Raw genomic sequence first — 17,413 nt, 5'->3', positions numbered from 1 at the left:
CCAAGGAGCAGCTGGTGAACTTGAACCACCAACCTTGTGGTTCAAGCCGATTTTGCAGGCCAGCTCATTAACCCGCAGCGTCACACCAGGATTCCGACATAGATTTGGTTTTTTGTTCTGGTAGTCCATGGTACTTTTAATATTCTTCTTTAACACCATAACTCAAATGCACCGATATTTCTATGGTCTTGCTTATTTATTGTCCAACTTTCATATGCATATGAAGCTATTAAGAATATCACGGTTTTCGTTAAGTGTTCCTTAGACCTCAAATTGACATCCTTGTTGTTGAACATTCTAATGAGGTATTGTGCAGATACACCTAGTGCAATCAGTCTTGATTTCTTGACTACTGCTTCCATGAGTGTTGATGGTGGTTCCAAGGAAAAATGAAGTCTTTAACTATTTATCATGAAGTTTTTTAATGGTCCACTGGTAAGGATTTTTGTTTTCTTAACATTGAGGTGCAATACATACCAAAGGTTGTGGTCTTCGATCTTCATCAGTAAGTATTTTAAGTACTCCCCACTTTCAGGAAGCAAGGTTGTATCATCTGCATATCTCCAATCCTGATGCCATGTTCTTCATATAATCTAGTTTCTCAGATTATTTGCTTAGCAAACAGACTGAATCAAGCACAGTGAAAGAATATAGCCTTGGTACACACCTTTCCTGATTTTACACCATTCAGTGTCCCCTTGTTCTGTTTGAACAACTGCCTTTCTTGAGCACAATGAAGTGTTTTGGAATACTCATTCTCCACAATGTTGTTGTCATGATCCGTAGTCGATAGTCTCTGCGTAGTCAATCAAGCACAGGTAAGCATCTTTCTGACATTCTCTGCTTCTAGCCAAGATCCATGTGACCACGGCAATGATATTCCTCATTCCACATCTTTGTCAAAATCTGGCTTGAACCTCCGACATTTCTTTGTCAATGTAGTTTTGTTGTAGATGTTTTTAACTTAACTTTTGCAAAATTTTGCTTGCATATGATATTAATGATGTTGTCCAATGATCTCCACATTCTGTTGAGTCACCTCTCTTTGGAATGGACACAATCAGTTGGTCAGGCAGCTGTCTTCAAATTTCTTGGCATACATGACTGAATGCCTTCATTGCTACATCATTTTGTTGAAAGATTTCCATTCTTCATTCCATCATTTCCTGGACTTCGTTCTTTGCCAATGCCTTCAGTGCACCTTGGACTTCTTCCTTCTAGATCATTGGCTCTTAATCATATGCTACCCCTGGAAATGGCTGAACATGGACTATTTCTTTTTGGTAAAGTGACCCTGTGTATTCCTTCTATCTTTTTTTGATGCTTTCTGCATCATTCAATACTTTGCCCATAGAATAATTAAGATTGTTGTGGTTAAGTGCCGTTGAATTGATTGGAGCAGCTGGTAAGCTTGAATCACCAACCTTGCAGTTCAAATGGCTTTGCAGTCTGGTGCATTAACCAACAGTGCCACACCAGGACTCCTAATTTTATCTAATTAAGATTGTTGTTGTTGTTAAGTGCCGTCGAGTTGATTCCAACCCAAAGTGACCCTGTGTAGGGTTTCCAAGGAGCAGCTGGTGAGCCTGAACCACCAACCTTGTAGTACACAATAATAATTCATGAACAATGCTCCTCTAAGATTTGTTTCAGTACACTTAGGAATATGATCATCTAAAACTATATAACTTCTTATAACCTTATTAGCTAGTTTATCCCCTAATGCTTGGAATTTTTCAATGTCTTTTCCTCTTTTATTCCCCATGTATTGTAGTCATAGTTAACTCTCACTAAGTAGGTCCCTAACTCATGGAGACACATGGGCAATCAAAAGAAATGGTGCTTGGTCCAGCACCCTCCTCATGATCGGTTGTGGATTGGACCACTGTGATCCATAGGATTTTCATTGGCTAATTTCGGAACCAGGCAGTCAGGCCTTTTGTCTTACTCTGTTTTCGTCTGGAAGCTCCAGTAAAGCATTATAGTAACATGGGAGACTATGCTGGAAGAGGGGCGGTGGCTACACACAAAGTACACTGGTAGTAATTGAATCCAGGTCTCCTCATGGAAGGCAAGGATTCTACCACAATGTCCTAAAAAACTATCCACTATAGATGGCCAATCGATAACTATGTGCCTGGAAACAAAGCATATGTAAAATGGAACAGTGGTTGAGATAATAGCTTTGGGTGAATTTAGACTATATTGGACTACAGACTTAGCAATTAAAATGAAACAACACATCTCATACTCACATCTTTTCTGAAATCTAGTCAAGAAGTGCTTTGCATTATGTGGCCATTCATTATATTATACTAAATGATAATGCTTAAGTTAAAGCATATAAAAATGACATGTTTAAAAAAAGTTTAAAGCTAATTGAATAAAACTAATTTTACATGGTTTTACATGTAAATTTACATGAGAATTGAAGTCAGGGAACTTTTTTGTTTTTGTTTTTGTTTTTTTAGTATCTCAAGTTTGTTTTTTAACGATTTTATTGTAAATTGAGTGAAAGTTTTCAGGACAGTTCATCAGTTTTACGTTCAACAAATCATACTCCTTGTTTCATTACAATGATTATAATACCCTCAATGTCTCAATGTACCATCAGTTAACAGTATTTCTCTCTATTCACTTTAGCTCTTCTTTTTTTTTTAAACACTCAGACATATATAATAATTCACACCATCAAAGGGCACATTCTGCATGTCTGCCTTCTGGCCGCCAGCTCTTAGTCCCTCTTTTCGAAATCAAAGAAGTTTTTAAAAGTACTTATTAAAAGGGACAGGAGCCCAGATGGTACAGTGGTTTAAGCATTGAGTTGCTAACTAAAAGGTTGGTGGTTTGAACCTACCAACTTCTCCAAAGGATTAAGATGAAGCATTCTACTTCCTTAAAGATTTACAGCCTTTGAAACTCTATGGGACCGTTCTACTCTGTCCTAAAGTGTCACTATGAGTCAAAATCAACTTAACAACAGTGGATATTAAGAGGGAATAGGTTATAAATCAAAAAGTATAACTGAATAATACACTCAAATATGAACAAGGAACAATGTGCATACATTCTATAGAGCTTAGTTCTAATCCCAAAATCACTTGACTCATGTTTTACCTACATATGCCTTCAACATCCTCTACCTTTTCAATGATCACAATCTTTCAAGGGCCAAATTGACATATTTTCTAACTTTCACTTATAAAATTAAGGTAGTTTTTGAGTACTTTATTTTCCTCATCCATATGATAAACATTTATTGAGCATCTATGACATACCAAACACTATGATATCATAGAGTACACATGAAGATTTAATAATTTCTAGCAAGAAAGCCTGTCCTATAAACAAATGATTTTTGGACAAATATAATAACTGAGAGAATTATCAGGTCAGAAGAGGAAGCAATATACAATATTTAGGATAGTGTCAGATCGCTTCTCCCATTAGTATTCTTGACCAATCAGTACAAAGATAATCCCACTGAAAAGTACTAACTTCCATTCTTTCCTTAAATCTGCAGCTATTAGTTTTCCTATGTATATGCTATGCTTATTTATGTAATTAAATATATATACTAAGAAATGAAAAAAAAAATTTAAATGACAAGAATACAGTTTAATAGATGTTCAATCTGAGAAGGAGCACAATAATATCTAACACATTAATTTAAACTGTTTCTGAAGACATCTGGCATTTCAACTTTGTCAATACTGATTTTTCTTTTATTACCTATGACATTTTCCGTTCATAACAGTCAAAAGGAAATAATTCTTATCAATTTGATTAAGGGATTCTGAGCACTCGGAACCAGCAGTTATGTACGTGTAAGTACGAATACTTGGGTTGAGCAATTTTTACCTTTTCCAGGTGAAACCAATATATTTCAATGCTTCTTCAGCTAAACAGTCAAGAACATAGCATATGTGTTCTCCATAACCAGACTTTAATTTTGAAGGCGGAAAATCTGCAGTTCTTCCCTGAAATGCAAAAGATGAACATGGTTTTGTTATTTATATTCCAAATGTCAAAATATTTTAATAGAAAGCTTGTACAGAGATTTATCACTTATAAAATTTTAAATAAGAATTAAAACAGCTGTAATTATACTGCCTCATAGATATCATCTCATTAGCTTAAAATTTTTTAATCCATTAATAGATTAAAAACTAAAGGAAAATAATAGACATTTTGTTGTCTAAAGTATTAAAAGGCTGCAACTTCATGACAGCAAAGCAAATTACTGATCCTGTTAGGGTCAGTAATACTACCAGCTTGATATCACAGGACAACCACATGATTACAACCAGCTTGCAAAAATTAACAGCTTGTGTGCCAAAAATGTCTCTCACTGCCGGTCTCCTGGAAAAGTCTAAATGAAAAGTACAACTGCTATCCTGTTGTAATTCAAGATTCCCTTTCAAGATATACAGCATTTCAGCTTCCCAGTTTATCATTTTTAAGGAGAACTAAGCACCCATAAACTGGAAAGCTGAAATGCTGTATATCTTAAAAGGGAATCTTGCTCTAAAATGTGTCAAGATTACGAAAGAAATTACTACTTTGAGTTCTAAAGAGTGTACAATGAACATCGTTGAGAAGCGGCACTAATGTTCTATCAATCATTCTGAGATTTTAGCTGAAAATAAATTCAGATAGAGTTACAAATATTCACAGAGGATTCATATAAAAGCTAAAATTTACATTTCTGGATTACCAATATCAAAACTCATTAAATTGAGAACACGCACAGAGTTGTTTCCACTTACAAATGATCGAAGCTCTGATAATATGTTAGATACTGTTGCATTAGGGTCATCGTATTCTTGAGGCTGTTCAAAGGGACGTCCTGCTTTGTTAATCAGCCAAGCAGCTAGCGTGCAAAACATGTAGAACTGTTCACCAGGGTTGGTAGGCAATGCAAAATAGTGTCTGTTTCAAAACAAAGTGGGGAGCATTGAAATAATGCAAATTATTCTACAGTTACTAAAGGTGCTCAGTCCAAAACTGTCAAAGAACTTTTTTCCTTTAATGATTTTAAAATCAAGACACTGATATTTTACTTTATAGAATTTCCACTAATCTATAGCACTCCATAAAAGTTTCTAACCAACAGTATTCAGGGAAATTACTACTGAACATAAAATATTAGTCCAAAGTCCTTACACACAGAAAGTACAATGTATGTTAGAAAACAGAGCATGTGGAACTTTTGTCAAATTCATTGAAATGTCAAGGATAATTAATATGAATGCCTCCTGGTAATGATAATCTGGAATTAAGAGAATCTGGGTTAAAACAGACCTAAGGGATTATTCACTTTAGATTTTTGTACTTTTTACAATAACTACTACAAGGAGCTCTGGTAGCGTAGTGGTTACAAATTGGGCTGCTAACCTCAAGGTCAGCAGTTGGAAACTACCAGCTGTTCCACGGGAGAAAGATGAGGCTTTCTGCTCCTGTAAAGATTTAGAGCCTCGGAAACCCTGTACAGGGTCACTATGAGTTAGAACCGACTCCACGGTACTTAACAACAACAACTGTCTTTACATACTGTTTTTAATCTATCAACTGTGTTACTCAGTTCTCAACTTGGCTGGATATTCGAATCACCAAAAGAAATTGTAAATAATACTGATGGCCATCCAAATGTTGCCTTTTTCCTCACCAATGCATTAAATCAGAACTTTGGAAGGAAGCCCCAGTATTTTAAAAGCTCCCCAGATGGTTTTAAGGTATAAAGAGGATTCAGAAACACATCTTTACTCTAATAAACATTTGGTGAAATTTATGAAATCTCTTACCTACTGAAAACAGTCCTATGAAGATCGATGTAATTTATACCTATGTTAGGAATGGAGTTCTGGTGTGGCACTGTGGGTTAAGGTGCCAGATTGCAAAGCCCTTTGAACTGCAAGGTCGGCAGTTCAAGCACACCAGCTGCGCCTCAGAAACCCTACACAAGGTTGCTATGGGTCAGAACCGACTCGATGGCACTTAACAACATTAGGAATAAGGAGCCCTGGAGGTGCAATGGTTCAAGCACCCGCTTGTTAACTGAAAGATTGTTAGTTCAAACTCCCCAGCCACTCCAACAGAGAAATATTGGGCAGTCTGCTGCCGTAAAGATTACAGCCTTGGAAATCCCATGAGGCAATTCTACTCTATCCTATAGGGTTGCTCACTACAAGTCATAATTGACTGGGTAGTGGGTATGTTAGGAATAAAACATGCTAAACAACAATATTTAAGTCAGTTTTCTTGCTTTTTTTATTCATAGCTATTCTTATTATGTTTATATTACATTTATTATCACCATGATTTCATAAGAATCGTCAGTCCAATTATTCAAGTTTCCCCAACTTTTTTTCCTGTAGTATAAGTGCAAATGCTCTGGATGATAACATAAAGTTGAGAAATAAATACACAGAAAAATGCTCTGGATGATAACATAAAGTTGAGAAATAAATACATAGAAAAATGCTCTGAATGATAACATAAAGTTCAGAAGGTATGTGTTTACAACCCTTTCAAAGCACCCACCCACCACCAAGTCATCTTTTCCTTATGGGCTGTAACTCCTCCAGGACAGAGGAATAGATACTGGTACACCTAGGTCAGTGGTTCTCAAGCTTTAGTGTATATCCGAAAGACCTGGAAAACTTATTAAAACACAGACTAGATGATACTCTAGGAATTTCTGATACGGTAGACTTGAGAAGGGTCCTGGGAAAGTACATTTTTAGCCCACTCCTAGGTGACGCTGATGCTACTATTTTAGTGATGACACTGAGAGTCAATGACACTGAGAGTCAATGACCTAGGTATCTACACTCAGATCCATGACTCAAAGTACCCTACTGTACCCCTGAGGAAACAGAACCAGAGTGATATCAATAGAACATTGAGGCAATCTTCCTTTGTTTCAAATATGTATTTAGAAGGAAAAAAAGTAATGCATTTTGGTGAACAGAAAATGTAAGTTGTCTATAGAATCCTGATTAATTCATTACATTACTTCTTTTCCCTCATAACTTTTCTGTTATTATAAATTGATTTTGCAATATGGACAGTTTATATAAAGTCTGTATAGCATAGAAGTCAAGTTATTTGGAGAAAGCAGATGAATTAGATTAAGACTATCAAGGGGATTTATAAGAGCTTAGCTACAGGTATTACGAGAAAGTGGCAAAGATTCTGAATCTAAAATGGCGCTTATACAACAAAATAAACTAATGAAATTAAGGTAAGGCAAAACTATATAACATATTTGCTGTCCAGCTACAGCGTATATAGCGTAGCAACACTGATTGGAGGATAAAGTACCCTCAGCTACTAATGGTACGGTCTTCAGCATATGATTAACTTTCTTACCAAAATTAAGGGCTGAGCTTTAAATTCTAGGTTAAGTGGACAATTTCAATAGTTGTCAATTCATTCATCTTTTCAATTCCCCGTTTCTGAAAGGACGATAATGCAAAGGCAGAGGTTTTTTTAAACCACAGCAAACACTCAACAAGTTTGGAAGTATCATACAGTGCTCAAGAAGGTTGTAGGTAGTTGTAGGGACAAGTTCTCACAGGGGAAAACAAAGAACTAGAAATAGATCTAAACGATAGCAGTAGTCTCTTCTGGGAATGAGATTAGTGGGGATTTTAGTATTTTTCTACACTATTTTGTGTCTTTCTAAATTGTCTATAATGGATGTTTTTATTACTTTTATAATCTCATAATACAGTTTGTGTTTCGTTGGAAGTACTTAAGGAATATAGGAAATACTGTCTTCCAGTCCTTCCTGCAGTTCCAAAACTTGTTTACTCTCTACAAAAATACCAAGCCCCGTGCTTGGTTTTTTGGTGGATGAGTCTCCAAGACCTGAGTAGGAAGACAGAAGCAAGGGCTCGCTAACCCAGCTAGGCGCTCTGACAGCGGACGGAAGGCAACCCCCGGGTTTGGCCAGGACCCAGGCTGTTGGGGACCAGGGGACCCACCTGGATGGGGGCTTCATGTTGTTCTTCCTGAGGAATTCCTCCTCATAGCGGAGCAGCTTCAGCTTCTCCACCAAATCCTCCATCACCACGAACATGTGGTAGGCCGCTCCAGGCCCTCGCTCCACGACCATCTCTCCAGCCCCTTCGCCGCGAGACCGAGACACCCCATCATCCAGACCCGAAGGCGTGACCACTGCAGTGGCCGCAGCCATCACAAAACAAACATAAAGACCCTGGAGGGGATTCAGTTCCACAAACCTCCCGGGTCTCAGCCGTCCTAGAAGTCACAGCCAGGACCGCTGCGACGCGTTACCAAGCGACCGCCAGGCAATCAGTCACCAGGGAAACTAGTCTCCACCTCTTCCCCGGACCTCCCGCCAACCATGGCGGGCCATCTGGACTACGTCACCTCAGACTCCGCCCCTTTCTTACTAACACAAGGGAGGAGGTGGTTTGGGAGTGGCATTCCGTTCTCAGAGTCAGGCCGCTCTGCTTCCCATTGAGGCTTAAAAGTGGAGGCGGGGCCGCCAAGGTTTCTGCTTAGCTTCCTGAGAGGAAGTTTAACCTGGGCCTGCTGATAGTAGTGAAAAAGACCTGGGGGAGATGAAGGCACTCAGTACTGAAAACTACACTAGACCACGAATAGATTTTTAAATTTTTTATTCTCAATATATTGAAAGATTTCATAGTTGTAAAGGCATTCGATATTATAGGTTTCACTTTATCTCAGGAATTTTCCAACAGAGAGGCTTCTTTTATAAAAAATGTAATCTCTATCTCATTAGGCAATGCTTTGATTGAACGGCACATTATAAACTGTGAAGAATAGCCCTTTGATACTCGAGAGTTAGGAGAACGGTTGCTTAGTAAAGAAGGAGGCCTTGGGAAGGATTTTTTCTATCTCAAAAGCAAGAATTCTAAGCTCATAACCTGCTGCTTAATCTGTTTCAAACCTATTACATGTAGTATAGAGATTATTTTATTAAAACTAGCACAATAAAGAATGTTATGTTGAAAGGAAACACTGGACTGCTAACCGCAAGGTTGGCGGTTCAAACCCACCAGCAGTTCCGCAGAAACCCTGTAAGGGTAGCTATGAATTGAATCCGACTAATGGCACTTAATAATAGCAACAAGAATAGTCCTAAATGGAGTCCTGGGGTGGTCTGGTAGGATTGGCCCTTATCTGCTAACTGCAAGGTTGGCGGTTCAAACTCACCAGTCGCTCCTCAGAAACTCTATACAGGGTCACTATGAGTCAGAACCAACTGGAGGACACTTAACAACAACACAACATAATCCTAAATGTAGCTAAAGACTAGGTGGTATTTGCTACTTGCTATTGACCTACAAAATAAAAGAAAGGGAATATAACTGACCACTTTGTGGACCGGCTTTACAATTCTCAAAACTTGTGTATTAAGCAGTTTTTTCCTTACCAGCTACCTAAAAAAATGAGGTAATTGGTAAATGCCTGAAAGTTTCACTGGAGAAGAAAACTTCAGAGGTTGAACACTGAGGGATCTCTCTGATCTCTTGTATCTGCCACTAGAGATAAATAGAAGAGCCACAGTATTTTATATAACTGATGTTTGAAATTGGCTTTTAATAACTTTGTTTTTGTTAGAAAAGGGGACAGAAAAGCAGTATCCTTTTAATATCAGTCTACAACTAATTTGTTGTTAAAGTGGTGTCAAGTTGGTGCCAAGGTTTTTGAGGCTATAAATCTTTGTGGTAGCAGAAAACCTCAACTTTCTCCCTAGGAATGGCTGGTGGCCTCCAACCACCAAATGGGTCTTTACAGTCCAGTGCTTATCCTCTAGAGCCACTATGTTCCCCACCACTATCTCGTTGTTGTTAAGTGTTGTCAAGTCACTTCCAACCCACAGCAACCCTGTATAGGATTTATGAAGAACTACTGGTGGGCCTGAACTGCAGACCTTATGACCAGCAGTCTTGGGCTTATTCTGCAGCAACACACCAAGACTCTAGTTGGATAATAATAAAAGGGTCAGAGTGAAAAATCAGAAAGGCAAATACTTTTTCTAGTCATCAATGAGAGGAAATACAAAAAACAAAAACAAAAAAATTTACCTAGAAAGTAATCCAAAATGGAATTCCAACTAAGAAATGCTTTTTTTTTTTTAATGTTTTATTGTGAATTATGTGATAGTTTACATGGGAGAACATTAGTTTTACGTTCATTCTATCGTATATCATTTCATTGCCTTGGTTACAATCCCCTCCATGCATCATCAACCAGCCAAAGGGTATACCCTGCAAGCCTGCCCCCAACACCTGTCCTCTCGGTCTTCAACACACAGTACCTCCCCCTCTCTAGATCTAAAGTCCCCAGCTGCTCCATTGCTTCACGTCAACCTCTCTGCCTCCACTTCAGATATCACTGCTTCTCTGGGTAGGGTCCTGCTCTCCATTCTTCTCCGTTAATGGTCCTAGGGACCTCCTCTCCTAGACTGGAAAGTTAAATCACTCCCTTCCTTGCTATAAAATGTCTACCTTTACATTTCCAACCCTCACAATCAGTCCTGATAACAATTATTCACTCATAAGAGACCCATCTGAATTTCATTTCATCAGCCCCGCCTAGACATATTAGATACTACTCACTGGAGATTCTGCCTTCCTTCTGACCCTCTGGCTCTAGGTTCCCTCTTGAAAACTTGTAAGCCAGTCACTTCTTGCCTTTGTAGCCCCCAACCCCCATTTTGGGTAGCCAATGTCCAAGTTGCCCATCCCTGTCTACTTTGTGTGTGGAGAGGGTGGGAATGATTCTTGAAGAAATGCTTTTTAAAATGACATTGTTTCCATACTATGAGTCACTAACCAGCTTGTTAAAAATAAACATAAGTGAGAAAACTGGATGTGACTACACCCCATTGCCAAATTTGTCTTTCCTTTTCTTAGTCATATATCCACTACCACTTGATTGGAAGGTGTGGTATGCTGTGGTAGGTCTGTATTACTTTCTGAGTACAAAATAGATGCATAGCTTATTAGCATGAAAAATCAATCAATCAATGATACATGCTTTGGGAGGTTGGTTAACGAAGAAGCAATCTGACTTTTTAAATGACTCTGAAAAAGATGTCAGAAGTCAAAGAATAAATTGGTTATACCCAGGAAGATGGTTGATCACACAGGCCATCAGCCTACATAAAGTATTCTGACATTTCCAGGACATTATATAGCTTACAGTGTGAAATAGCCAAACATTGCTCTTTGGCTTATGAGAACCCCCCAAAAACGACATATATTTTAACTGGGGGAGTATGAGAAACTCTCCTAAATCCTAGCCATTTCTTTTCTTCCTAGGTTCAATACTGACTCAGCCTGGCTTTTTCTGGCTGTGCAAATAATTATTCTGCCCTTTAATTTAGTCTTAGAAAAGAAAATACAGCAACACTAAAATATAAAGTGTCTCCAGTAACTGCAGTATATAGAGAATGAAAGAAATAAAAGAAAAGCCAACTTTACCACATTGTATATTTTCCCAAAGCAAAAAGATGGGAAAGAATGCTGAAATATCATTTTATTTTTCTGAGGCACTGGGATAATTTTTGCTGACTCTTTGGTTATCCTCAATAGTTGATACCACACCAAAAGGCCTTTTCCATGATGGAAATAGCTTCTTTCACATGTGTGAGAGAATGCACACTCAAATCCTGTCTCGGTCACTTGGAAGTTATTGGGTATATTTATGTTAGGATTTTTGTTTTTGTTTTTTAGGACTGGATCATTTATTGGCAAAAGAATTAGGGCTTGAAGAGAAGGGAAGGGAATGCTGAAGTATGTCCAAACTGCCTTTAAAAAATCCTAGTGTGGCACTGCAGGGTAATGCACAACTTCAGTTTGACCCCAGGGCCAGAAGTTCAAACCCGCCAGTCACTACTCAGAAACCCTTATACAGGGTCACTATGGGTCAGAACCGACTCGAAGGCACTTAACAGCAACAACAAGAAGATAGATTAGAAAATCTATTCCTGGTGCTCTAGTTTTAACCACAATTACTAGCTGAATTTCATACTTAGACTTTGATGTGTGCAAATAATCTTTGAAGGACCAGAGGTAATCTTGAGGCCCTCAGGATCTTCTTGTGAATGGGTTAATCTCTGAAGATGGAATAGCTCCTCATTGAAAGCTGGTTGAACAGCCTCCCAATGAAACTTATGTAAAGCTAAATACATTTCTCTGAAAACAAGGCAGTTGATAAAAAGGAGCAGATTCAAAGACGGAGGAAGGCTTTCTAGTTGCATCTCCAAATACTAGGGTAAGTCAAAAAGTATTGCTACTAGACTTCCAGTTCATACACACACAGTTTTATTCTAAATTAAAAAATACTTAAACTTGCTTATGCAATTAGTGGATGACTGAATACAAGTTCACTCAGAGATCCACTTGTCTTACTCTTATTTGAATGCCTTCAAATAAAAAAATTGACACCTTTTATGCCATAGGGAAAAAGAACAATATTGAGGTCAAGCAAGGCTAATATCAATTTTTTAACAAAGTCAAGTGGACATCTTCTCAAATAATTGTAGCTTTTCAACAAGTTTGTGGGAATACTGCCACACATAATGCAACAGTTGAGGAAGGTTGGGAAGACTTTAAAGATGAGCCAAGAGAGCTAAGACTGTCAAGCTTTATGAGTGAAATCCTGGCTAAAGTTCAGAAACTGATGGAAGAAGACCATAGACTAATGTGATAATACTAAATCTCAGATCACACATGGTTTGGCATTTTCATTTGAAAGGGTTCATCTTGGCCTCAGCAAACTTCTGCTAGAGTGGCAAAAGCATTGCAAAAAGATCAGCTGGCTCAAACAGCTAATTTTTTCCATCAGTCTTTTAAACGAGATCAAAGTTAATGAAGATGATATCATGGAAGGAATCATAACCAGAGACTAATTTACCAATATGATCAACAGAGCAAGGTCCAACCAAAGTAGGGATCTCAAAGGGGATTCTGCTGGGCCAGCTAAACTCAAGACAGAGAGGTCAACTCAGAAAGTCATAGTGATAGTTTTTTTGAAGTTCCAAAGGGATAATCTTGACAGCTGTTTTCAAAGGACACAGGATGGTCATGGAAGAAGTTTTTAATAAATTAAAAAACTATGTTGGTGAGAGGAGGTGGCAAGATGGAGGACTAAGCAGAAAGGCTGAAGGACCCTCTACAACAAAGGTACAGATAAGCAAATACAGCAAGCAGATGATAGTCCTGGAATCCTGAGCTTCAGGTGAAGTGATAGAGATGTAGACTGAATACTTACTAAGTGCAAAAGTTGAACAGACATGACAAAAAGGAGACTGACTGGTGACCTGTGCTGACCAACCAGATGTGGTACGACCATCTTAGCTATTGTGAGCAGCTTCAGAGACAAGGAAACATATTGGCATTTCAGAAAGAGTCCTGGTGTAGCACTGTAGGATAAACCGCTTGACGATAAGATCCATGGTTCAAACTCACCAGTTGCTCCTCAAAACCCTATACAGGGTTGCTGTGAGTTGGAACCAACTGGCAGCATTTAGCAACAACAACGGTGACTCACAGAAATAAAGGTGTGTTGTTTTTTTTCTTGTTCCCCACACTCTCCTGGTTTTCTGAAGTGTGGCCAACCCCAAACTGTAAACACCCCCAGAGAAAATCACTTTTTCTTAGAGGTCAGAGCTGCAAGGAGGTGAGCACAACTGTTGTGAGCTCCAGTAAACGAGAAAACTATGCATAGTAACCCCATTTAGAAGGGCCCTGCTCCAAATCTACAGAGCTGGTCTTTGCCAGCCCTGGACTAACCCACACCAGGAGAAGCAGTTGAACAGAGAGTAGGGTTTTGGGGGAGAAATGAGACTGGTAATCTGAGCCAACCAGACATGGCATGTCCATTTTGAACTTTTACAGGAGATTTTGAAGGTAAGAGGGCAGTAGTTGGTGCAGAGCCATACTGCTTATTGATATAGAGATAAGTGTGAATTTTTTTTCTTGTACTCCACCAGAAGTGTGGCTGGCCCTCACCTGCATATATTTCCAGGGAAGCTCCTGCTTTCAGGGTTGTCATAGGCATATCAACCCCTTCACCTCGAATCAGGTATGGCTGGCTCCAGACCTGCAAAATTGGTTCCGGCCAGCCCTGGACTAGCAGAATCTCTCACCCTTGGCTGCCCTCTGGGAAGTAAATACTCTGATACCCCAACTGCTTTGGGGTCTGTACAAACTACTTATGGATTGGGTGCACAAAACAGACAAACTTAGCCCATCTAGGGTTATGGTTAAGAGTGTTACCTTCTCATCCCTTGCCCACTCACAACATGAGGACCTTGGCTGACAGGAGATCCCAGAATTTTCTCCTCTGTGGGTCTGGTACCTTCCCAAGTTTTTCCTTTCATTGTTTTTGTTTGTTTATTCTTTCTTCTCTGATTCCTCTCCCTTGCTTTCTATACTTTGTCTCCACTTTCATTTTTTTCTTCTTTTTCTTTTTCTCTTTATTTTTCTTCAATACTCTCTGGTCTCTTTCCCTTTTACTCATTCCTCTCATTAATTGTGTTTCTCAATATGTATTTTTAATTTTTTTAAAATTTCTTCTCTTTGATTTTTGTATTCTCTTTCTAGCTGTTGTTTGCTTTATTTTCTTCTTTATTATTCTCTTTTTTATTGCTGTTGTTTGCTTCTTTGTTTGCCTATTCTCTTGTGTGTGTGTTTTATCTTTTTGCCTCATAGGATCATTCAATATGTTGTCTGCAAGAGCCACACCTATATGCATAGACATAAAGATGAAAAATAAAAAGATGGAAAAATATATCAAGCTAGTTAAATGAAAAACAAACAGGAATAGTAATATTAATGTCTGATTAAAATACACTTTAAGGCAAAAACCAACATAAAGGACAAAACAGGACATTATATCATGATTAAAGGGTCAATTTAACAAGAGGACAGAACCACAATAAATATCTGCACTTGCAATGAAATAGCCTTAAAATATATAAATCAAAATCTAATAGAATTGAAGAAAGAAATCAACAGCTTTTGTGTGGTGCTTTGGGTTAATGTGCTGGACTGCAAAGTCAATTTGAGCTGCAAGGTTGGTGGTTCGAGCTCACCAGCTGCTCCAAGAAAACTCTCTACAGAGTCGCTATGGGTCAGAACTGACTTGACACCCCTTAACAACAACAGCAATATAGTAGGACTTCTGGTGTGGTCCTGTAGGATGAGCACTAGATCGTAAACCACAAGGTCAGCAATTCAAACCCACCAGCTGCTCCATGGAAACCCTATACAGGGTCACTATGAGTTGGAACTGACTCCACAGCACTTGAAAGCATAGCAACAACAATATCATAGTAGATTTTAGAAAGGACAGAACAACTAGAAAGAAAATCAACAAAGTCACAAAAGAACTAAACAACACAATCAACCCACTTGACCTCAGAGATTTTTATAGCGCACTCCACACAAAAACAGGACAATACACATTCTTTTCTAGTGCACATGGAATATTTTCCAGAATTAACCATATACTAGGTCTCAAATCACACCTGATTAAATTTTAAAACACCAAAGTACTACAAAGTATCTTTTCAGATCTCAGTGTAATAAAATTAGAAATAAATATTAGGAACATCAAGGGGAAAAAAAATCGAATACATGGAAATTAAATAATACCCTATCTAAAAGCTACTGGGTTGTAGAATAAATAAAAATAAATAAATAAATTCCTAGAATCCAGTGAGAATAAAAACACAACTTACCAAAACCTTTGGGATACAACAAAAGTAATGTTTGTTGTTGTTAGGTTCCATTGAGTCAGTACTGACTCATTGCAATCCTATGAACAACAGAACAAAACACTGCCCAGTCCTGGGCCAACCACACAATTGTTGCCATGCTTGAGCCCATTGATGCTGCCATTGACATCTACAGTCTTTTCTCCATTGATAAGAATGTTGTTTATAGATCCAGTGGTAAGGATTTTTGCTTTCTTAGCATTGAGATGCAATCCATACCAAAGGCTGTGCTCTTTGATCTTCATCAGTAAATGTTTTAAGTTCTCTTCACTTTCAGCAAGCAAGGTTGTATCATCTACATATCGCAAGTTGTTAATGAGTCTTCCTCCAATCTTCATGCCACGAGTTTCTTCATATAACCCAGCTTCACGGATTATTTGCTCAGCATACAGGTTAAATAAGTATGGTGAGAGAATATAACCCTGTCACACACCTTTCTTAATTTTAAACCATTCAGTGATCCCATGTTTTGTTCGAACAACTGCCTCTTGGTCCAGGTACAGATTCCTCATGGGCACAATTAAGTGTTCAGGAATACTCATACTTTGCAATGTTGTCCATAGCTTGTCATGATCCACACAATCAAAAGCCTTTGCATAGTCAATAAAGCACAGGTGAACATCTTTCTGGTATTCTCTGCTTTCAGCCAAGATCCATCGGACATCAGCAATGATAGCCCTCATTCCATGTCCTCTTCTGAATCAGGCATGAACCTCTGAAAACCTTATGAATAGCTGAGAAAGCAATGCTTAGACAGCAATTTATAGCAATAAACCCAAACATCTAAAGAGAAGAAAGAACCAAAATCAACACATTAGCACAACATCTCCAACAATTAGGAAAATAGCAGCAAAGTAAGCCAACATTCAAAAGAATAAAATAAATTATAAAGATTAGAGCAGAAATAAATTGATTAGAAAACAGAAAAAACAATAGAAAGACACAAGTCAAGAACTTGGTTCTTTGAAAGAAATAATGAAATTGACAAACCATTGGCAAATTCAACAAAGGAAAAGAGGAGAAGACACAAATAACATGCATAAGAGATTATATGGGTGATATCATAACATAATGAATGGAAATAAAAAGGACAATAACATAATACTATTAAGAATTGTGCTCCAAAAAGTATGGAAATCTATAAAAAAAAAAAACCAATGGATAAATTCTTAGAAATTAAAAAGACCTCTTTAAACTAACACAGACTGAAGTAGAAATGTTGAACACACCTGTAACAAAACAAGAAATTGATCAAGTCATTAAAAACTCCTTACAGAAAAAATTCTGGGCCCAAATGACTTTACTGGTAAAATCTACCAAGCATTCAGAGTAGAGCTGACACCAATTCTACTCAAACTATTTCAAAACAGAGTAAAAGATGGAAAATTCCCAAACATATTTTATGAAGTGATCATAAGCCTCATACCAAAACCAGGCAAAGATGCAATAAAAATGAAAATTATAGGCCCAAATTCCCCATGAACATAGGTGCAAAAATGGCCAACAAATCCTATCCAACAGAATACAACAACATATTAAAATTTAATGCATGCAAACCATGGCATAACTGTATGAACCTTGAGGACATTATGCTGAGTGAAAGGAGTCAGTTGACAAAGGACAAAT

The 17,413-nt window shown here is 38.0% G+C and overlaps 1 protein-coding gene across 1 annotated transcript in view; it reads right to left on the bottom strand.

Annotated features, from left to right (window-relative positions):
* Window positions 1–8,304, bottom strand: part of IFT57 (intraflagellar transport 57 homolog (Chlamydomonas)) — a 98,028-nt gene extending 89,724 nt beyond the window's left edge. The window contains exons 1-3 of the mRNA XM_006873313.1: window positions 7,992–8,304; window positions 4,770–4,932; window positions 3,862–3,980 (exon numbers count right to left, since the gene is read on the bottom strand). Of these exons, the coding sequence (XP_006873375.1) occupies window positions 3,862–3,980; window positions 4,770–4,932; window positions 7,992–8,203 (494 nt within the window). The 5' untranslated portion in view covers window positions 8,204–8,304. The remainder of the gene's footprint in view (window positions 1–3,861; window positions 3,981–4,769; window positions 4,933–7,991) is intronic.
* Window positions 8,305–17,413: the final 9,109 nt, after the last annotated feature.

The sequence above is a fragment of the Chrysochloris asiatica genome, unplaced genomic scaffold, assembly GCF_000296735.1.
Source record: "Chrysochloris asiatica unplaced genomic scaffold, ChrAsi1.0 scaffold00236, whole genome shotgun sequence".
NCBI classification, from domain to species: Eukaryota; Metazoa; Chordata; class Mammalia; order Afrosoricida; family Chrysochloridae; genus Chrysochloris; species Chrysochloris asiatica.
Note: the sequence above shows the minus strand (reverse complement) of the source record. Positions and strands in the feature narration are given on the sequence as shown.